At 37.9% G+C, this 23,911-nt stretch overlaps 1 protein-coding gene across 5 annotated transcripts in view; it reads left to right on the plus strand.

Annotated features, from left to right (window-relative positions):
- The window catches only part of LOC133544215 (transcription elongation factor A N-terminal and central domain-containing protein), a 40,133-nt gene extending 21,909 nt beyond the window's left edge, over positions 1 to 18,224 (plus strand). For 3 of the 5 annotated variants that reach the window (XM_061889355.1, XM_061889352.1, XM_061889351.1), the window contains exons 2-3: positions 5,079 to 5,192; positions 15,749 to 18,224. In XM_061889355.1, coding sequence (XP_061745339.1) covers positions 15,754 to 16,638 — 885 coding nt within the window. In that variant the 5' untranslated portion in view covers positions 5,079 to 5,192; positions 15,749 to 15,753 and the 3' untranslated portion in view covers positions 16,639 to 18,224. Of the gene's footprint in view, positions 1 to 5,078; positions 5,193 to 9,435; positions 9,616 to 15,748 lie in introns of those variants that run through there. The other 2 variants (XM_061889353.1, XM_061889354.1) reach the window with 2 other exon arrangements.
- The last annotated feature ends 5,687 nt before the right edge of the window (positions 18,225 to 23,911 follow it).

Raw genomic sequence — 23,911 nt, forward strand, 5'->3', positions numbered from 1 at the left:
AAAATAGTGACAATTTTGGAGTAAAATTCCGGTGATTATTTTTATAATATTGCCAAAATGTTTACGTTTTTTTCTAAAATTGTGACTTTTGTCGAGTGAAATTACGACTCTTTTTCATAAAATTGTCAACAAGTTAAGCATTTCTTGTAAACTTGCGACTGTTATTAAGTGAAATTCAAACTATTATCATAATATCACACAAATGTTAACTTTTTCTGTATAATTGCTTTTTTTTTGTAAAATTATTGCTTTTTTAATGTAAAATTATTACTTTTTTAATGTAAAATTATTACTTTTTAATGCAAAATAGCAACATTTTTCATATAAAATTGTGACTTATCACATTGCCAATTTTTTTGCTGTTCTTGTAAAATAGTGACAATTGTGGAGTAAAATTACGGTGATTATTATTATAATATTGCCAAAATGTTTAAGTTTTCTTCTAAAATTGTGACTTTTGTCAGGTGAAATTACGACTCTTTTTCATAAAATTGTCAACAAGTTAAGTATTTCTTGTAAACTTGCGACTGTTATTGAGTAAAATTCCAACTTTTATCATAATATCACACAAATATTCAGTTTTTCTGTAATATTGCTTTTTTTTCCGTAAAATTATTACTTTTTTTAATGTAAAATTATTACTTTTTAATGCAAAATAGCAAAATTTTTCATATAAAATTGTGACTTATCACATTGCCAACTTTTTTGTTGATCTTGTAAAATAGTGACAATTTGAGTAAAATTCCAGTGATTATTATTATATTTCCAAAATGTTTAAGTTTCCTTCAAAAATTGTGAGTTTTGTCGAGTGAAATTACGACTCTTTTTCATAAAATTGCCAACAAGTTTAATATTTCTTGTAAACTTGCGACTGTTATTGAGTAAAATTCCAACTTTTAACATAATGTCACACAAATGTTAAGTTTTTCTGTAATATTGCTTTGTTTTTGTAAAATTATTACTTTTTTTAATGTAAAATTATCACTTTTTAATGCAAAATAGCAACATTTTTCATATAAAATTGTGACTTATCACATTGCCAATTTTTTTGCTGTTCTTGTAAAATAGTGACAATTTTGGAGTAAAATTCCGGTGATTATTTTTATAATGCCAAAATGTTTAAGTTTTCTTCTAAAATTGTGACTTTTGTCGAGTGAAATTACGTCTCTTTTTCATAAAATTGCCAACAAGTTAAGCATTTCTTGTAAACTTGCGACTGTTATTGAGTGAAATTCAAACTTTTATCATAATATCGCACAAATGTTAAGTTTTCTGTAATATTGCTTTTTTTTCGTAAAATTATTACTTTTTTTAATGTAAAATTATTACTTTTTAATGCGACATAGCAACATTTTTCATATAAAATTGTGACTTATCACATTGCCAACTTTTTTGTTGATCTTGTAAAATAGTGACAATTTTGGAGTAAAATTCCGGTGATTATTTTTATAATATTGCCAAAATGTTTAAGTTTTCTTCTAAAATTGTGACTTTTGTCGAGTGAAATTACGACTCTTTTTCATAAAATTGTCAACAAGTTAAGAATTTCTTGTAAACTTGCGACTGTTATTGAGTGAAATTCAAACTTTTATCATAATATCACACAAATGTTAAGTTTTTCTGTATAATTGCTTTTTTTTTCGTAAAATTATTACTTTTTTAATGTAAAATTATTACTTTTTTAATGTAAAATTATTACTTTTTTAATGTAAAATGGTTACTTTTTAAATGCAAAAGAGCAACATTTTTCATATAAAATTGTGACTTATCACATTGCCAACTTTTTTGTTGTTCTTGTAAAATAGTGACAATTTGAGTAAAATTCCAGGGATTATTATTATATTTCCAAAATGTTTAAGTTTTCTTCAAAAATTGTGAGTTTTGTCGAGTGAAATTACGACTCTTTTTCATAAAATTGCCAACAAGTTTAATATTTCTTGTAAACTTGCGACTGTTATGGAGTGAAATTCAAACTTTTATCATAATATCACACAAATGTTAAGTTTTTCTGTAATATTGCTTTTTTTTCGTAAAATTATTACTTTTTTAATGTAAAATTATTACTTTTTTAATGTAAAATTATTACTTTTTAATGCAAAATAGCAACATTTTTCATATAAAATTGTGACTCATCACATTGCCAACTTTTTTTGTTGTTCTCGTAAAATAGTGACAATTTTGGAGTAAAATTCCGGTGATTATTATTATCATTATAATATTGCCAAAATGTTTAAGTTTTCTTCTAAAATTGTGACTTTTGTCGAGTGAAATTACGTCTCTTTTTCATAAAATTGTCAACAAGTTAAGCATTTCTTGTAAACTTGCGACTGTTATTGAGTGAAATTCAAACTTTTATCATAATATCACACAAATGTTAAGTTTTTCTGTAATATTGCTTTTTTTTCGTAAAATTATTACTTTTTTAATGTAAAATTATTACTTTTTTAATGTAAAATTATTACTTTTTAATGCAAAATAGCAACATTTTTCATATAAAACTGTGACTTATCACATTGCCAATTTTTTTGCTGTTCTTGTAAAATAGTGACAATTTTGGAGTAACATTCCGGTGATTATTTTTATAATATTGCCAAAATGTTTAAGTTTTCTTCTAAAATTGTGACTTTTGTCGAGTGAAATTACGACACCTTTTCATAAAATTGCCAACAAGTATTTCTTGTAAACTTGTGACTGTTATTGAGTAAAATTCAAACTTTTATCATAATATCGCACAAATGTTAAGTTTTCTGTAATATTGCTTTTTTTTCGTAAAATTATTACTTTTTTAAATGTAAAATTATTACTTTTTAATGCGAAATAGCAACCTTTTTCATATAAAATTGCGACTTATCACATTGACAACTTTTTTGTTGTTCTTGTAAAATAGTGACAATATTGGAGTAAAATTCCAGTGATTATTATTATAATATTGCCAAAATGTTTAAGTTTTCTTCTAAAATTGTGACTTTTGTCGAGTGAAATTACGACTCTTTTTTATAATATTGCCAACAAGTTAAGTATTTCTTGTAAACTTGCGACTTTTATTGAGTGAAATTCCAACTTTTATCATAATATCACACAAATGTTCAGTTTTTCTGTAATATTGCTATTTTTTTTGTAAAATTATTACTTTTTTAATGTAAAATGATTACTTTTCATTGCAAAATAGCAACATTTTTCATATAAAATTGTGACTTATCACATTGCCAATTGTTTTGTTGTTCTTGTAAAATAGTGACAATTTGAGTAAAATTCCAGTGATTACTATTATATTTCCAAAATGTTTAAGTTTTCTTCAAAAATTGTGAGTTTTGTCGAGTGAAATTACGACTCTTTTTCCTAAAATTGCCAACAAGTTAAGTATTTCTTGTAAACTTGCGACTGTTATTGAGTAAAATTCCAACTTTTATCATAATATCACACAAATGTTAAGTTTTTCTGTAATATTGCTTTGTTTTTGTTAAATTATTACTTTTTTAAATGTAAAATTATCACTTTTTAATGCAAAATAGCAACATTTTTCATATAAAATTGTGACTTATCACATTGCCAATTTTTTTGCTGTTCTTGTAAAATAGTGACAATTGTGGAGTAAAATTCCGGTGATTATTATTATAATATTACCAAAATGTTTAAGTTTTCTTCAAAAATTGTGACTTTTGTCGAGTGAAATTACGACTCTTTTTCATAATATTGCCAACAAGTTAAGTATTTCTTGTAAACTTGCGACTTTTATTAAGTGAAATTCCAACTTTTATCATAATATCACACAAATGTTACGTTTTCTGTAATATTGCTTTTTTTTTTCAGTAAAATTATTACTTTTTTTAATGTAAAAATGATTACTTTTCATTGGAAAATAGCAACATTTTTCATATAAAATTGTGACTTATCACATTGCCAACTTTTTTGTTGATCTTGTAAAATAGTGACAATTTGAGTAAAATTCCAGTGATTATTATTATATTTCCAAAATGTTTAAGTTTTCTTCAAAAATTGTGACTTTTGTCGAGTGAAATTACAACTCTTTTTCATAAAATTGCCAACAAGTTATTTCTTGTAAACTTGCGACTGTTATTGAGTAAAATTCCAACTTTTATCATAATATCACACAAATGTTAAGTTTTCTGTAATATTGCTTTTTTTTCCGTAAAATTATTACTTTTTTAAATGTAAAATGATTACTTTTTAATGCAAAATAGCAAAATTTTTCATGTAAAATTGTGACTTATCACATTGCCAATTTTTTTGTTGTTCTTGTAAATAGTGACAATATTGGAGTAAAATCCCGGTGATTTTTATTATAATATTGCCAAAATGTTTAAGTTTTCTTTTAAAATTGTGACTTTTGTCGAGTGAAATTTCGACTCTTTTTCATAAAATTGCCAACAAGTTAAGTATTTCTTGTAAACTTGCGACTTTTATTAAGTGAAATTACAACTTTTATCATATCACACAAATGTTCATTTTTTCTATAATATTGCTTTTTTTCAGTAAAATTATTACTTTTTTAATGTAAAAATGATTACTTTACATTGCAAAATAGCAACATTTTTCATATAAAATTGTGACTTATCACATTGCCAACTTTTTTGTTGATCTTGTAAAATAGTGACAATTTGAGTAAAATTCCAGTGATTATTATTATGTTTCCAAAATGTTTAAGTTTTCTTCAAAAATTGTGAGTTTTGTCGAGTGAAATTACGACTCTTTTTCATAAAATTTCCAACAAGTTAAGTATTTCTTGTAAACTTGCGACTGTTATTGAGGGAAATTCCAACTTTTATCATAACATCGCACAAATGTTCAGTTTTTTTTGTATAATTTTGACTTGCGTTGAGTAAAATGACAACTTTTATAATAATACTGTCAAAATGATACCTTTTTCTTGTGAAATTCCAACTTCTTTTTCACAACAAGCTTTTTTATATTTGCATAGTAAGTATATATTATTAATGTTGCAAATACAATTCTTCATATATCTAGAAAGGGTGGTAATAAAGAGGTAGGGTGATTTCAGGAGTCTCAAGAAGGTAACAACAACATAAAAATATATGTGTGTGTGTGTATTTTTGCAGAAGAGGCGGGGCCAGCCCAAGCAGGAAGTGATACAGCAGGACTCCCCAACGCAACCACCTCAGCGCAGAGAGCGCCACCTGGCGCTGCAGAGCCGCCACGGCAGCCGCCTACTGGTAAAATTCCATTCCCACACAGCAGGAATTCTCAAGTGCCGACAAGCTGCGGGGAAACGATTTGATAAGATCCGAGGAGAATTCCTGTCCGCTGCGGTCAACAACTACAAAGCGAGGACTGAGGTTGTTCAGGTCGCTCGCCTGGTGAAAAAGGGCCTCGGCTGACCCCACCCCATCATTCTCGACCATCCCTTGACCCTCTGCACAACTAGGAGACACACCTACAAGCTCCAACAAGAAACGTTGACCAAAAATGCAGCTAAAATTCCTTGGGGGGTTAAAACCATGTGCTTGAAGCGACCCTGCGTCCTTCCAGAGGCCTGCATGAATCCTAAAAGCCTCTCTCTAATAAAACTGTGCTTATGTAATCCCTCTCTGATGTCATAACAATGCATTGGGCTTAAAGAGCATATTTAAATATCTTACCTACTCTAGAATTAGATGTGAAATATAGTCTTTTTCTTGGCTGTAACTGTCACTTAAGAGCATTCCTAAGTGAATCATTTATTTGCACACATCACATTGGATTATGTCACTCTCTTTAAAGGCCTACTGAAACCCACTATTATCGACTACGTAGTCTGATAGTTTATATATCAATGATGAAATATTAACATTGCAACACATGCCAATACGGCCGGTTTAGTTTACTAAATTGCAATTTTAAATTTCGCACGAATTATCCTGCTGAAAACGTCGCGGTATGATGATGCGTGCGCGTGACGTCACGGATTGTAGCCGACATTTTGGTCAAGCACCGATCCCAGCTATAAGTCGTCTGCTTTAATTGAATAATTACACGGTATTCTGGACATCTGTGTTGCTGAATCTTTTGCAATGTGTTCAAATAATAATGGAGACGTCAAAGAAGAAAGCTGTAGGTGGGAAGCGGTGTATTGCGGCAGTCTTTAGCCACACAAACACAGCCGGTGTTTCCTTGTTTACATTCCCGAAAGATGACGGTGAAGCTTTACTATGGAAGAGAGCAGTCAAGCAAACATGGCTCCCTACCGAATGTCAACCGTCAGGTTTTGGTGTGAAAATGGTGGTAATAAGTCGGCTCTTACCGTAGACATGAGCGGAGAGCTTCCTCATGCAGCTGCGGACTCTCTTGGACCTGCTATCCCCGTTTGAATGAGAAAATCTCATTTAAGTAGGCCTTTAAAGGAGAAATTCGATGTTCTTATTTAAAAGGGGACAGCAGGTCCATTTTATGTAGCATACTTGATCATTTCGCGATATTGCCATATTTTTGCTGAAAGGATTAAGTAGAGAACATCGATGATAAAGTTCGCAACTTTTGGTCGCTAATAAAAAAGCTTTGCCTGTACCGGAAGTAGCAGGCGATGTGTGCGTGATGTCACGGGTTGTCGGGCTCCTCACATCCTCACATTGTTTATAATCATAGCCACCAGCAGCTAGAGCGATTCGGACCGAGAAAGCGACAATTTCCCCATTAATTTGAGCGAGGATGAAAGATTTGTGGATGAGGAAAGTTAGAGTGAAGCACTAGAAGAAAAAAAAGGCAAGGGCAGTGAGAGCGATTCAGATGTCATTAGTGTGAAGTGAAGTGAATTATATTTATATAGCGCCTTTTCTCTAGTGACTCAAAGCGCTTTACATAGTGAAACCCAATATCTGATTTTTACATTTAAACCAGTGTGGGCGGCACTGGGAGCAGGTGGGTAAAGTGTCTTGCCCAAGGACACAACAGCAGTGACTAGGATGTTGCTGGCACGGCCGCTCTACCAACCGAGCTATACCGCCCCCAGACACATTTACTAGGATAATTCTGGAAAATCCCTCATCTGCTTATTGTGTTACTAGTGTTTTAGTGAGATTATATGGTCATACCTGAAAATTGGAGGGCTGCGGTGACCGCCAGTGTCTCTGATGGAAGCCATGGAGGAGCCAAAAAAGTCCCAGCTGACTTTTTGACAGCTGCTGCAGGAGGACACGCAAGCTCCGGTAAGAGCCGACTTACTACCACAATTTTCACACCGAAACCTGCTGGTTGACATGTGGTCGGGAAACATGTTCGCTTGACCGCTCCGTTCCATATTAAACTTCACAACAAACAAAGAAACACCGGCTGTGTTTTCGTTGCTAAAGGCAGCTGCAATGCACCTCTTTCCACCAACAGCATTCTTCTTTGACGTCTCCATTATTAATTAAACAAATTGCAAAAGATTCAGCAACACAGATGTCCAGAATACTGTGTAAATATGCAATTAAAGCTGACGGCTTTTAGCTCTGAGTGGTGCTGGGATAAAATGTCCCCTCCAACCAATAACGTCACAAGCATGCATCAACATAAGCGTCATCATTCCGCGACGTTTTCAACAGGATACTTCGCGAGAAATTTAAAATTGCAATTTAGTAAACTAAAAAAGCCGTATTGGCATGTGTTGCAATGTTAATATTTCATCATTGATATATAAACTATCAGACTGCGTGGTCGGTAGTAGTGGGTTTCAGTAGGCCTTTAAGTGTTGAGGCGTCACCTTTCTCTGATCCAATGAAATGACACCAAAAAGTCATTTATCACAATTTGACAAAAAAAGTGAAAGACATGCCCCATCTCGCTGTTGGATACCATCATTCTTCCCCGGAGGCTGTTAGACTGTATATTTAGCGCACATGTGTGAACCATGAATTGATTAACGTGGGCCCCGACTTAAACAAGTTGAAAAACTTATTCGGGTGTTACCATTTAGTGGTCAATTGTACGGAATATGTACTGTACTGTGCAATCTACTAATAAAAGTTTCAATCAGTCAATCAATCAAAGCATGTTGACTGGCACTGCAGTCCTCCACCATAACACAGCCACTCACTAAAAGTCTTTATAAATAAGACAAAGGTATTAAAAAAAAAACATATAAGTAACTGGGGAAAATAACCAAACATATGCACTAAATCAGGGGTCAAGAGCTACTCCTTGGGTAGTGATTAATGTGAAGGGCTACCAGTTTGATACACACATAAATAAATTGCCAGAAATAGCAAATATGCTCAATTTACCTTTAATAAATAAATCTATATGTATAAAAAAATTGGGTATTTCTGTCTGTCATTCCGTCGTACTTTTTTTTCCTTTTACGGAAGGTTTTTTGTAGAGAATACATGATGAAAAAAAAACACTTAATTGAACGGTTTAAAAGAGGAGAAAACACGGGAAAAAAATGAAAATTTAATTTTGAAACATAGTTTATCTTCAAATTCGACTCTTTAAAATTCAAAATTCAACCGAAAAAAATTAAGAAAAAAAACTAGCTAATTCAAATCTTTTTGAAAAAATTAAAAACAGTAATTTTTCCTGATTAAGATTATTTTTTGAATTTTGATGACATGTTTTAAATAGGTTAAAATCCAATCTGCACTTTGTTAGAATACATAACAAATTGGACCAAGCTATATTTCTAACAATGACACATCATTATTTCTTCTAGATTTTCCAGAACAAATTTTTTTAAATACATTCAAAAGACTTTGAAATAAGATTTAAATTTGATTCTACAGATTTTCTATATTTGCCATAATATTTTTATTTTATTTTAATCATAATAAGTTTGAAGAAACTGTTTCACACATATTCTTCGATGAAAAAACAGAAGCTAGAATGAAGATTTGAATTAAAATGTATTTATTATTCTTTAAAATAAAAAAAATAAATTACTTGAACATTGATTTAAATTGTCAGGAAAGAAGAGGAAGGAATTGAAAAGGTAAAAAGGTATATCAATCAATCAATCAATATGTGTTTAAAAATCCTAAATCATTTTAAAAGTTGTATTTTTTCTCTAAAATTGTCTTTCTGAAAGTTATAAGAAGCAAAGTAAAAATAATAAATGAATTTATTTAAAGTGAATACAAAGTTTTTAAAATATTTTCTTGGACTTTCAAATTCTATTTGAGTTTTGTCCCTCTTAAAATAAAAAATGTCGAGCAAAGCGAGACCAGCTTGCTAGTAAATAAAAACAATTTTAAAATTAGAGGCAGCTCACTGGTAAGTGCTGCTATTTGAGGTATTTTTAGAACAGGCCAGCGGGCGACTGATCTGATCCTTACGGGCGACCTGGTGCCCGCGGGCACCGCGTTGGTGACCCCTGCACTAAATCCTGACATTCTGATAAAAGAGGACGCATTTTGGAATATAACATAATTAACAGCTGCTAAAAACTTCCAATATAAAGAACTATTGTTATTGTGGGTCGCTCTACTCTACAACAGAGCGCAGCAGCTCCACCTGGCGGCCAAAATAAGTACTGTCGTTTTAGGATCCAACATGGCCGCACCTCGGATGACGTTAGCATATTGACTTCTGCTGCACACTTCAGGTAAATTAACGCACACAGACGACATCAGCGTAGCCAGACGAACCATAACAATTGTATTTGTACAACACTCCAACCCTTTTACGGTGAGCAATTCCTTTAATCTTTAAATGTACTGTAATGTGAGCCCTTCGATACATGTCTATGAGCAAACACAAAGAGGATACATGCTGCACTACACCTTGACGGCCTGATGAGGGCACTGTTGTGCTCACCCCCAAGAGTTCTGTTGAAGACCTACTGAAATGAGATTTTCTTATTTAAAGGGGAACATTATCACAATTTCAGAAGGGTTAAAACCAATAAAAATCAGTTCCCGGTGGCTTATTTAATTTTTTTAAGTTTTTTCAAAATTTTACCCATCCCGGAATATCTCTAAAAAAAGCTTTAAAGGGGAACATTATCACCAAACTTATTCAAGCGTCAATATACACCTTGATGTTGCAGAAAAAAGACCATCTATTTTTTTAACCGATTTCCGAACTCTAAATGGGTGAATTTTGGCGAATTAAACGCCTTTCTGTTTATCGGTCTTTTTGCGATGACGTCAGAACGTGACGTCACAGAGGTAATACAGCCGCCATTTTCATTTTCTCATTACAAACACCGGGTCTCAGCTCTGTTATTTTCCGTTTTTTCTAGTATTTTTTGGAACCTTGGATACATCACGCCTCGTCGGTGTGTTGTCGGAGGGTGTAACAACACTAACAGGGAGGGATTCAAGTTGCACCACTGGCAAGAAATCTGCCGCCAGACCCCCATTGAATGTGCCAGAGTGTCTGCACATTTTACCGGCGATGCTAAGACAGACATGGCACAGAGATGTATGGATAACCTGCAGATGCATTTTCAACGATTAAGTCAACGAAATCACAAAGGTGAGTTTTGTTGATGTTGTTGACTTATGTGCTAATCAGACATATTTGGTCGCAGCATGACTGCCAGCTAATCGATGCTAACATGCTACGCTAATCGATGCTAACAAGCTATTTACGCTAGCTGTATGTACATTTGAAACTAGATACCCACATTTAATGCGAAACAAACACTTACCAATCGACGGATTTAAGTTGCTCCAGTGTCACAAGATAAATGGGTTATACTTGTATAGCGCTTTTCTACCTTCACGGTACTCAAAGCGCTTTTGACACTATTTCCACATTCACCCATACACACACACATTCACACACTGATGGTGGGAGCTGCCATGCAAGGCCTTAACCACGAACCATCAAGAGCAAGGGTGAAGTGTCTTGCTCAAGGACACAACAGACGTGACGAGGTTGGTAGAAGGTGGGGATTGAACCAGGAACCCTTAGGTTGCTGGCACGGCCACTCTCCCAACTTCGCCACGCTGTCCCCAATGATGCGAAAGTCCTCATCGTTTGGTCCGCACATTTTACCGGCGATGCTAAAAAGGCAGCCATGCTATGGGCCACTTCATCAGGTACACCCATGCTATGGCCGAATAGCGTCAATAGCTATTCGCTCAATAGCTTCAGTTTCTTCATTTTCGTTTTCGCTATCTGCCTCCATACTCCGACCATCTGTTTCAATACATGCGTAATCTTTTGAATCGCTTAAGCCGCTGAAATCTGAGTCTGAATCCGAGCTAATGTCGCTATATCTTGCTGTGGTAACCGCCATGTTGTTTGTATTGGCAGCCCTGTATGACGTCACAGGGGAATGGACAGTCGCATCGCAAATAGCGAAAATCAAGAATTTTAAAGCTTCTTTTAGGGATATTCCGGGAGGTGTAAAATTTTGAAAAAAACTTCGAAAAATAAAACAAGGCACTGGGAACTGATTTTTATTGTTTTTAACCCTTTTGAAATTGTGATAATGTTCCCCTTTAAAGTGTCTGATGTTCGCTATCTGTGAAGCCACTGTCCATTTTCCTGTGATGTCATCCACTGATGCCAATACGGATAGCACGGCAAGATATAGCGACATTAACTCGGATTCAGACTCTGATTTTAGCGGCTTAAGCGATTCAACAGATTACGCATGTATTGAAACGGATGGTTGGAGTATGGAAGCAGATAGCGAAAACGAAATTGAAGAAGAAACTGAAGCTATTGAGCGAATACCTATTGACGCTATTCGGCCATGTTTCCCTAAGCATCGCCGGTAAAATGTGCAGACCAACGATCGGAGTTTATCATTTAAGTTTCGCATCTTGTGGCACTGGATCAACTTAAATCCATTGATTGGTAAGTGTTTGTTTGGCATTAAATGTGGGTGGAGGGAAACAATAAATGTAAATAAAGTTTCAAATGTACATACAGCTAGCCTAAATAGCATGTGAGCATCGATTAGCTGGCAGTCATGCCGCGACCAAATATGTCTGATTAGCACATAAGTTAACAACATCAACAAAACTCACATTTGTGATTTAGTTGACTTTATCGTTGCAAATGCATCTGGAGGTTATCCATACATCTCTGTGCTATGTCTGCCTTAGCATCGCCGGTAAAATGTGGAGACACTCTGACACATTCAATGGGGGTCTGGCGGAAGATTTCTTTGATTTTATCGTTGGAAATGCATCTGCTTTGAGTGTCGCAGGATATCCACACAATCTTGCCATCTCTGTAGTAGCATAGCTTTCGTCCGTAAAGTGTGCGGAACAAATGACTGACCATTTCGTCTGCTTTCCCCACACCCTCGTATTTTGAACAAATTCCGTCCAATTTCTTGCCACTTTCGCATCTTTGGGCCAGTGGTGCAACTTGAATCCCTCCCTGTTAGTGTTGTTACACCCTCCGACAACACACAGATGAGGCATGATGTCTCCAAGGTTCCAGAAAATAGTGGAACAAACGGAAAATAACAGAGCTGAGACGCGGTGTTTGAGAAAATAGCGGGTTTATTACCTAGGTGACGTCACGTTCTGACGTCATCGCTCCGAGAGCGATAAATAGAAAGGCGTTTAATTCGCGAAAATTCACCCATTCAGAGTTCGGAAATCGGTTAAAAAAATATATGGTCTTTCTTCTGCAACATCAAGGTATATATTGACGCTTACATAGGTCTGGTGATAATGTTCCCCTTTAAACAGGGATAGCAGGTCCATTCTATGCGTCATACTTGATCATTTCGCGATATTGCCATATTTTTGCTGAAATGATTTAGTAGAGAACATCGACGAAAAAGTTTGCAACTTTTGGTCGCTAATAAAAAAGCCTGGCCTGTACCGGAAGTAGCAGACGATGTGCGCGTGACGTCACGGGTTGTGGAGCTCCTCACATCCTCACATTGTTTAGAATCATAGCCACCAGCAGCTAGAGCGATTCGGACCGAGAAAGCGACGATTTCCCCATTAATTTGAGCGAGGATGAAAGATTTGTGGATGAGGATCGTGAGAGTAAAGGACTAGGGGAAAAAAAAAAAAAGGCGAGGGCAGTGGGAGCGGTTTAGATGTTATTAGACACATTTACTAGGATAATTCTGGAAAATCCCTTATCTACTTATTGTGTTACTAGTGTTTTAGTGAGATTATATGGTACCTGAAAGTCGGAGGGTGTGGTGACCGCCAGTGTCTCCGGTGGGAGGAGGTAAGAGAGTCCGCAGCTGCAGGAAGACGCAAACTCTGCTCATGTCTATGGTAAGAGCCGACTTATTACCACAATTTTCTCACCAAAACCTGCCGATTTACATGTGGTCGGGAACCATGTTCTCTTGACCGCTCTGATCCATAGTAAAGCTGCACCTTCGGGAATGTAAACAAGGAAACACCGGCTGTGTTTGTGTGGTTAAAGGCTAAAAGGTTCCCACATACATCTTTCTTCTTTGACGTCTCCATTATTTATTGAACAAATTGCAAAAGATTCAGCAACACAGATATCTAGAATACTGTGTAATTATGCGATTAAAGCAGACTACTTTTAGCCGTGATAAGTGCTGGAAGAACATGTCCGCTACAACTGGCGACGTCACGCGCACGCGTCATCATTCCGCGACGTTTTCAACAGGATACTTCGCGGGAAATTTAAAATTGTAATTTAGTAAACTAAACGGGCTGTATTGGCATGTGTTGCAATGTTAATATTTCATCATTGATATATAAACTATCAGACTGCGTGGTCGCTAGTAGTGGGTTTCAGTAGGCCTTTAAGAACTGTTTAATAAATACAGTTGTGATTTCCCTCTCTGCATGAAAGTTTAAAATGAGCATAAATTAATGCAGTATGAACAAGAATGTTTTAATGTCGACACATAGAATCCTCATACTGCTGTGATTATATGCATCCAGTGTTCATACAAGGCTAAGGCAAAATATTGAGATATACAGTGGGGCAAAAAAGTATTTAGTCAGCAAGTTCTCCCACTTAAAATGATGACAGAGGTCTGTAATTTTCATCATAGGTACACTTCAACTGTGAGAGACAGAATGTGAAAAAAAATCCTGGAATTCACATTGTAGGAATTTTAAAGAATTTATTTGTAAATTATGGTGGAAAATAAGTATTTGGACAACCATTCAAAGCTCTCACTGATGGAAGGAGGTTTTGGCTCAAAATCTCACGATACATGGCCCCATTCATTCTTTCCTTAACACGGATCAATCGTCCTGTCCCCTTAGTAGAAAAACAGCCCCAAAGCATGATGTTTCCACCCCCATGCTTCACAGTAGGTGTGGTGTTCTTGGGATGCAACTCAGTATTCTTCTTCCTCCAAACACGACGAGTTGAGTTTATACCAAAAAGTTCTATTTTGGTTTCATCTGACCACAAGACATTCTCCCAATCCTCTGCTGTATCATCCATGTATCCATTTTGGTATAAACTCAACTCATGGTGTTTGGAGGAAGAACACCACACCTACTGTGAAGCATGGGGGTGGAAACATCATGCTTTGGGGCTGTTTTTCTGCTATGGCAGGGGTAGGGAACCTATGGCTCTAGAGCCAGATGTGGCTCTTTTGATGACTGCATCTGGCTCTCAGATACATCTGAGCTGACATTGCTTAACACGATTAGTAATAAATAATTCCGCTGGTAATCGGTGTTAAAAATAACGTTCAACATATAAAACATTCTTATGCATTTTAATCCATCCATCAGTTTTCAACTGCATCTGTTCAATAAGTCACATCAATGGTAAGAAGTCCATCCATCCATTCTCTAGTGCTTATCCCTCTTGGGGTGGCGGGGGGTGCTGGAGCCTATCTCAGCTGCATTTGGGCGGAAGGCGGAGTACACCCTGGACAAGTCGCCACCTCATCACAGGGCCAACACAGATAGACAGACGACATTCACACACTAGGGCCAATTTAGTGTTGAGAAAGAAGTATTTTATTTATTATTGGTTAGCTTCAGAATAAGAAGTATACAAAATATAAGACTTATACTCTAAAAATGTTGGATCCATTATGGATTGAACTTTCACAGTATCATTTTGGACCCGCTCGACATCCATTGCTTTCCTCCTCTCCAAGGTTCTCATAGTCATCATTGTCACCGACGTCTCACTGGGTGTGAGTTTTCCTTGCCCTTATGTGGGCCTACCGAGGATGTCGTAGTGGTTTGTGCAGCCCTTTGAGACACTAGTGATTTAGGGCTATATAAGTAAACATTGATTGATTGATTGATTGAAAAATGTGGGTCTTACTTAAAAAATGCATGCATTTAGTTGTATTCAGTGTTAAAACATATGATATGGCTCTCACTGTAATACACTTTAAGAAATTTGGCTTTCATGGCTCTCTCAGCCAAAAAGGTTCCCGACCCCTTTGCTAAGGGGACAGGACGATTGATCCGTGTTTAGGAAAGAATGAATGGGGCCATGTATCGTGAGATTTTGAGCCAAAACCTCCTTCCATCAGTGAGAGCTTTGAATGGTTGACCAAATACTTATTTTCCAGCATAATTTACAAATAAATTCTTTAAAATTCCTACAATGTGAATTCATGGATTTTTTTCCCCACATTCCGTCTCTCACAGTTGAAGTGTACCTATGATGAAAATTACAGACCTCTGTCATCATTTTAAGTGGGAGAACTTGCACAATCGGTGGCTGACTAAATACGTTTTTGCCCCACTGTATATCGAGTATCGTGACATGGCCTAAAAAAATCCAGATATTAAAAAAAGTCCATATCGCCCAATTCTAGGCTGAGCATAAAAAATTGTTATTTCGAGGTTTGCGGTGAATAGATTCCTGTTATTTCCACAATTCGTGCTCACTTGCCTAAATGTGATTGTCGTCTTCTCATCAGCCGCCATGCACCCAGGAGAAATAGCACGCTGTGCTTCGCGACTTGAGAAACTGCACGCCGGCCGAAGCTACGGCGACATCTTGGCTCTGGTCGGCGACCTGGACAAGAGTGACGTCACCGCGGAGCACCTGGAGGACATCGCCGACGTTCTCTACAAGCTCCTCAAAGGATGCTCTGATGGAGGCGTGAGGAGGGCGGCGAGGGCCCTGCTGTCCAAGTGGAGGAGGCAGCACAGGAAGGACCTGACAGGCGTGAGGTGTTCAGGCGACCCTGAAGGTGCTGAAGGTTTGGACGGAGGAGGTTCCCGCTTGTGTCACTCCAGTGCCTCGTCGTCCCCGGCTGGCGTGGACGGCTCCTCTGTGAGGTCCAAATGTGTCCAACTCCTGGTGTCCGCCCTCAGCCCTGAACCAGGTGATCCGGGCAAAACCACGGAGTTGGCGGCAGAGGTGGAGCTGCACATCCACCGCCTCCACGTGCCCAACCAGGTCAAGTACAAAGCCTGCGTGAGGAGCAAAGTCGCCAACTTGAGGAACCCTAAAAACGGCCACCTTCGCCACGGCCTCTTGGGCGGCCGCCTGCCTCCCGAGGCTTTCGCCCGCATGTCGGCCGAGGAGATGGCCTGCGACGAGCTGCGGCGGATGAGGAAGGAGTTCTCGTCCCGCGGCGTGAGCGAACGGCAGCTGCCGCTCGGGCCGGAGGGGACGGAGACGCGGAAGATCCGCTGCGAGCGGTGCGGCGGCTCGAACTGCAGGGTGACGCAGGTGAGCCGGGGGGCGCTCTTCCTGCCGGCGTGGGTGCGGCGGGGGGGGCCTGATGATGACTCGATGACCTTTGTTACATGCAGTGGGTGTGGGCAGCAGTGGTACCACAGCAGCTGGGTCTGCCTCTGATGGTCTTCAGCATTTGCTAGTGCAGGGGTCACCAACGCGGTGCCCGTAAGGACCAGATGAGTCGCCCGCTGTCCTGTTCTAAAAATAGCTCAAATAGCAGCACTTACCAGTGAGCTGCCTCTATTTTTTGAATTTTATTAATTTACTAGCAAGCTGGTCTCGCTTTGCTCGACATTTTTAATTCTAAGAGAAACAAAACTCAAATAGAATTTGAAAATCCAAGAAAGTATTTTAAAGACTTTGTCTTCACTTGTTTAAATACATTTATTTATATTTTTACTTTGCTTCTTATAACTTTCAGAAAGACAATTTTAGAGAAAAAATACAACCTTAAAAATCATTTCAGGATTTTTAAACACATGTACCTTTTAAATTCCTTCCTCTTCTTTACTGACAATTTAAATCAATGTTCAAGTAAATGTATTTTTTTTTATTGTAAAGAATAATAAATTAATTTTAATTTACTTCTTCATTTTAGCTTCTGTATTTTCGACGAATAATATTTGTGAAATCTTTCTTCAAACTTATTATGATTAAAATTCCCCAAAAATATTCTGGCAAATCTAGAAAATCTGCAGAATCAAATTTAGATCTTATTTCAATCTTTTGAATTTCTTTTAAAAATTTTGTTCTGGAAAATCTAGAAGAAATAATGATTTGTCTTTGTTAGAACTATAGCTTGGTCCAATTTGTTCTATATTCTAACAAAGTGCAGATTGGATTTTAACCTATTTAAAACATGTCATCAAAATTCTAAAATTAATCTTAATCAGGAAAAATGACTAATGATGTTCAATAAATTCTTTTTTTAATTTTTTCAAAAATATTCAATTCAGCTAGTTTTTCTATTCTTTTTTTCGGTTGAATTTTGAATTTTAAAGAGTCGAAATTGAAGATAAACTATGTTTCAAAATGTTATTCTTATTTTGTCCCTGTTTTCTCCTCTTTTAAACCGTTCAATTAAGTGTTTTTTTCCTCATTTATTCTCTACAAAAAACCTTCCGTAAAAGGAAAAAAAATATATATTTAAAAAACAAACAAACAAAAAAAACATATATATATATATATATATACATATATATATTTATCAAAGGTAAACTGAGTAAATTGGCTATTTCTGGCAATTTTATTTAAGTGTGTATCAAACTGGTAGCCCTTCACATTAATCAGTACCCAAGAAGTAGCTCTTGGTTTCAAAAAGGTTGGTGACCCCTGTGCTAATGGAATAAAACTTTGGGGAGACTATGTCTCCCCGGCTGGCCTGGGAACGCCTCGGGATCCCCCAGGGAGGAGCTGGACGTTGTGGTTTTGGAGACGGAAGTCCGGGCTTCTCTGCTTAGGCTGCTGCCCCCGCGACCCGACTTTGGATAAGCGGAAGAAGATCGATGGAATAAAACTTTACTATGTCATAATAATCTTTCAAATCCAGGTGGCATGTGGTCCTCCAGTCGGCGTGGTACACACACACAGTTTCCCTTAAGGCAGGGGTCTCAATCTCAATTCACCTGGTGGCCACTGGATGCAGAGTCTGGGTGAGGCTGGGCCGCGAGGGAAGATATCCAAAAATAAATGTTGCATACTCCTCAGCATGTCTAGTTGTATTCAAATTGTATTCCTTGTGTACCGCAACTTTCTCTGTGCAAATACGACACTTCGGGGGGCCCCTGTGCTCAACAAAGAAATATTGCATTTCCCACTTTTCCTGGAATTGTTGTTGCTCTTCACAAACCTTTCTCTTCACTGCAGGTTTAGAAAAAGACATGTTTGGGGTGGTGGAATATATTTGTATTTAGCCGACGAACGGAGAATGTTAATTCCGCAATGTGTGTCGTTTTCATCCCTACAGCAACACGGCGGTCGGTGGATAACAGCTGGCAAAGTACCTGGATAGCGAGCGCAAAAAAGTGACGGCTCCCGGAATGTTATCCGGCGTCATATAGAAATATATGTAGTGTTCATCGTGTGAGGCAATGCAAATTACACTATAATTAAAAAAAAAATGGTTTGAATTGGTCCAGGTTATCGGGGACTGTTATTACTGATGGACAGGTGTCGCGGTGAGACTGCAACCAGGCACGTAAGAAAACCCAACGTCTCTGTAGGTCGCTTTCACTCATTTCCTGCTTTTCCACTGATGCAGTGGTAGGCAACCCAGAACGTTGAAAGAGCCAAATAACACAACGCATATAAACCTTGCGGGCCGAACTAACATTAAACTTTCATATTAAGGTGGGGGCCGCAAAATAACGTCTCGAGGGCCGCGTGTCTGAGACCCCTGCCTTAAGGTCTTTCCTTTTGAAATGTTGCCTCTTATCAAAAGCTTCCTCATCAGTCCTGTGGCTTTACTTTTGCTGCGGTCGCTGCTATTAACACTAGGTCTTGGCTTAGCAACACATGCATCTTTGTACTGCTTTCAATTATCTACACCAGTGTTTTTCAACCTTTTTTTGAGCCAAGGCACATTTTTTGCGTTGAGAAGGCATACCTCCAGGAGAAATCATTAAAAAACAACAACTCAGTAGACAGTAAAAAGTCGTCGTCCCAATTGTTGGATATGACTTTAAACCATAACCAAGCATGCAACAATCTAGCTCTTGTCTCAAAATAAGTGTACTGTCACCACCTGTCACATCACGCCGTGACTTATTTGGATTTTTTTTGCTGTTTTCCTGTGTGTAGTGTCTTTGTTCTTGTCTTGCGCTCCTACTCTGGTGGCTTTTTGTCTTTTTTTGGTATTTTCCTGTTGCAGTTTCATGTCTTCCTTTGAGCGGTATTCTCACAGCTACCTTGTTTTATCAATCAATAATATTTCAGTTGATTTTATCTTTTGTGGGGACATTGTTGATTGTCATGTCATGTTTGGATGTACTTTGTGGACGCCGTCTTTGCTCCACAGTAAGTCATATATATATATATATATATATATATATATATATATATATATATATATATATATATATATATAAAAATAAACGAAATACTTCAATTTCAGGGTTCATTTATTTATACATATACACACACATAACACTCATCTACTCATTGTCGAGTTAAGGGTTGAATTGTCCATCCTTGTTCTATTCTCTGTCACTATTTTTCTAACCATGCTGAACACCCTCTGTGATGCACGCACAAAAGTGCTTTCATCAAATGCACTAGAGTCTGGAATCCTCCATCTTCGTCTCCTTATTGTGTGCGCAGTTGTGCACTGCACTCTCTAAAAGCTGTAGATGTTATTGTCACACATGCATGTACAGTAGATAACAGTATGGTCCTGTTTAAGAGTGTCACAACATTGCTGTTTACGGCAGACAAACTGCTTTACGGTAGACGAAAACGTGACTGCTGTTGTTGTGTGTTGTTACCGCGCTGGGAGGACGTTAATGAAACAATAAACCCACATAAGAAACCAAGAACTCTCCCTCAATCAGTCTACAGTTATAACGTCATTGGGCAAACACGCTGTTTCTATTGTGGGAAAGCGGATGTGAAAACAGGCTGTCCTCGTTAAGGTCTGCATGGAGCTGGAGGTGGCGTGGCCTCCTGGTCTGCCTGAATTTCGGGAGAAAATTTGTTCGGGAAGGTTTTCGGGAGAATCGCGAAATTACGGGAGTCTACCTGAAAATCCGGGAGGGTTGGCAAGTATGCTTTATTATTATTGGCTCATTTTAGCAGTTGATTCGTCATAATTGCCATCATCGGTCGATAATAATCGACCGCCGATAATATCGTGCTCGGAATCGCTTCGAGGTGATCAAATCGTTCCGGTGCATTCACTTTAAAATGGTTTCATTAAAAGCAGATGGCCTCAGCGCCTATCAAACATTGTCATCTAAAGATTGACCATCTGTTGTTTGTTTTTTTTGACCATTTGTTACTTTTCACAGCTTGTGATCTGTCTCGTGTCCTCGCTATTAATAAGATCTGGAAGAAGAAGGATTTCTCGGCCTTTCGGTCATGGGGAACATCAAGTGCTGCACGGTCGTCATTCACAGGCAGATAAAAGGATGCATGCGTGAAGCCTTGTTTAGAAGGCTTCAAAACATGCAGGAACAAAGCTACATCACATTTATTCTGTTATCGAGGGTGTTTAAAGTGCAGCACAGGGGGCAAGGGGCTGGGAGACGAGGGGCCATTTGCGGAAGACAGCTTAGAAGAATACAATTACGGAACAAAAGCAAGGGAAAAAAGTGGAAAAAGGCATAATGTAAGGAAATAACTGCTACCCTTTTTCTTTGAATATACAGTATGATACTATGATACTTGCCCTGTGATGAGGTGGCGACTTGTCCAGGGTGTACACCGCCTTCCGCCCGGATGTAGTTGAGATAGGCTCCAGCACCCACCGCAACCCTGAAAAGAATAAGCGGTAGAAAATGGATGGATGGACTATGATACTTGGGTTCCGCTTTTCTTTTACAAACTAAACATTTGTAAAATGTTTGGCTTGTTTTCCCTCTGCGACCCTAAAGGCCTACTGAAATTAGATTTTCTTATTTAAACGGGGATAGCAGGTCCATTCTATGTGTCATACTCGATCATTTCGCCATATTGCCATATTTTTGCTGAAAGGATTTAGTAGAGAACATAGACGATAAAATTTGCAACTTTTGGTCACTGATAAAAAAGCCGTGCCTGTACCGGAAGTAGCAGACGATGTGCGCGTGACGTCACGGGTTGTGGAGCTCCTCACATCCTTACATTGATTATAATCATGGCCACCAGCAGCAAGAGCGATTCGGACCGAGAAAGTGACAATTTCCTCATTAATTTGAGCGAGGATGAAAGATTCGTGGATGAGGATATTGAGAGTGAAGGACTAGAAAAAAAAGTGGGAGCGATTCAGATGTTATTAGACACATTTACTAGGATAATTCTGGAAAATCCCTTATCTGCCTATTGTTTTAGTGAGATTATACAGTACCTGAAAGTCGGAGGGCCGTGGCCACGGGTGTGTTGACCGCCAGTGTCTGCGTGGGAGGAGGTAATAGTCCGCAGCAGCTGCAGGAGGACGCATCCGACGCAGGCTCTGCTCATTACTACGGTAAGAGCCAACTTATTACCACAATTTTCTCACCGAAACCTGCCGGTTGACATGTGGTCGGGATCCATGTTCGCTTACTTTGACTTCGCCATTATTAATTGAACAAATTGCAAAAGATTCAGCAACACAGATGTCCAGAATACTGTGTAATTATGCGATTAAAGCAGACTACTTATAGCTTGGATCGGTTTGGAAAATAATGTCCGCTACATGTTGTCTGTCTATCCGTGTTGGCCCTGCGATGAGGTGGCGACTTGTCCAGGGTGTACCCCGCCTTCCGCCCGATGGTAGCTGAGATAGGCGCCAGCGCCCCCCGCGACCCCGAAAGGGAATAAGCGGTAGGAAATGGATGGATGGGACAACCCAAGACGTCAAACGCACGAGTCATCATACGGCGACGTTTTCAACACGACACTTCGCGGGAAATTTTAAATTGCAATTTAGTAAACTAAAAATGCCGTATTGGCATGTGTTGCAATGTTAATATTTCATCATTGATATATAAACTATCAGACTGCGTGGTCAGTAGTGGGTTTCAGTAGGCCTTTAAGCTTTAACTACTGTCTTATTTTGATTAATTTTACAAAACAGACACATGAATACAAAAGCAGAAATAATGTAAATTCAATCAACCTGTTGCAGACACTCAAAAATATCAACACGAAACACATTTTCTAGTGAATAATTAGTTTTTACACGTAGTAAACAACATGAAATGCATTAAAAACTGGTTCGTCAAACATATGGCCTGAGGGGCGGATCAGGCCTGCGAATGAGTTTTCTAAGTACCCCGTTTCCATATGAGTTAGGAAATTGCGTTAAATGTAAATATAAACAAAATACAATGATATGCAAATAATTTTCAACCCATATTCAGTTAAATATGCTACAAAGACAACATATTTGATGTTCAAACTAATAAACATTTTTTTTTGCAAATCATTAACTTTATAATTTGATGCCAGCAACACGTAACAAAGAAGTTGGGAAAGGTGGCAATAAATACTGATAAAGTTGAGGAATGCTCATCAAACACTTATTTGGAACATCCCACAGGTGTACAGGCTAATTGGGAACAGGTGGGTGCCATGATTGGGTATAAAAACAGCTTCCCAAAAAATGCTCAGTCTTTCACAAGAAAGGATGGGGCGAGGTACACCCCTTTGTCCACAACTGCGTGAGCAAATAGTCGAACAGTTTAAGAACGTTTCTCAAAGTGCAATTGCAAGAAATTTAGAGATTTCAACATCTACGGTCCATAATGTCATCAAAAGGTTCAGAGAATCTGGAGAAATCACTCCACGTAAGCGGCATGGCCGGAAACCAACATTGAATGACCGTGACCTTTGATTCCTTTAGACGGCACTGTATCAAAAACTGACATCAATCTCCAAAGGATATCACCACATGGGCTCAGGAACACTTCAGAAAACCACTGTCAATAAATACAATTCGTCGCTACATCTGTAAGTGCAAGTTAAAGCTCTACTATGCAAAGCGAAAGCCATTTATCAACAACATCCAGAAACGCCGCCGGCTTCTCCAGGCCCGAGATCATCTAAGATGGACTGATGCAAAGTGGAAAAGTGTTCTGTGGTCTGACAAGTCCACATTTCAAATTGTTTTTGGAAATATTCGACATCGTGTCATCCGGACCAAAGGGGAAGCGAACCATCCAGACTGTTATCGACGCAAAGCTTAAAAGCCAGCATCTGTGATAGTATGGGGGTGCATTATTGCCCAAGGCATGGGTAACTTACACATCTGTGAAGGCACCATTAATGCTGAAAGGTACATACAGGTTTTGGAACAACATATGCTGCCATCTAAGCGCCGTCTTTTTAATGGACGCCCCCGCTTATTTCAGCAAGACATTGCCAAGCCACATTCAGCACGTGTTACAACAGCGTGGCTTCGTAAAAAAAGACTGCAGTCCAGACCTGTCTCCCATCGAAAATGTGTGGCATATTATGAAGCGTAAAATACGACAGCAGAGACCCCAGACTGTTGAACGACTGAAGCTCTACTTAAAACAAGAATGGGAAAGAATTCCTCTTTCAAAGCTTCAACAATTAATTTCCTCAGTTCCCAAACATTTGAGTGTTGTTAAAAGAAAAGGTGATGTAACACAGTGGTGAACATGCCCTTTCCCAACTACTTTGGCATGTGTTGCAGCTATGAAATTCTAATTTAGTTATTATTTGCAAAAAAAAATAAATAAAGTTTATGAGT

Source organism: Nerophis ophidion, linkage group LG27, assembly GCF_033978795.1.
Source record: "Nerophis ophidion isolate RoL-2023_Sa linkage group LG27, RoL_Noph_v1.0, whole genome shotgun sequence".
In the NCBI taxonomy this organism is placed as follows: Eukaryota; Metazoa; Chordata; class Actinopteri; order Syngnathiformes; family Syngnathidae; genus Nerophis; species Nerophis ophidion.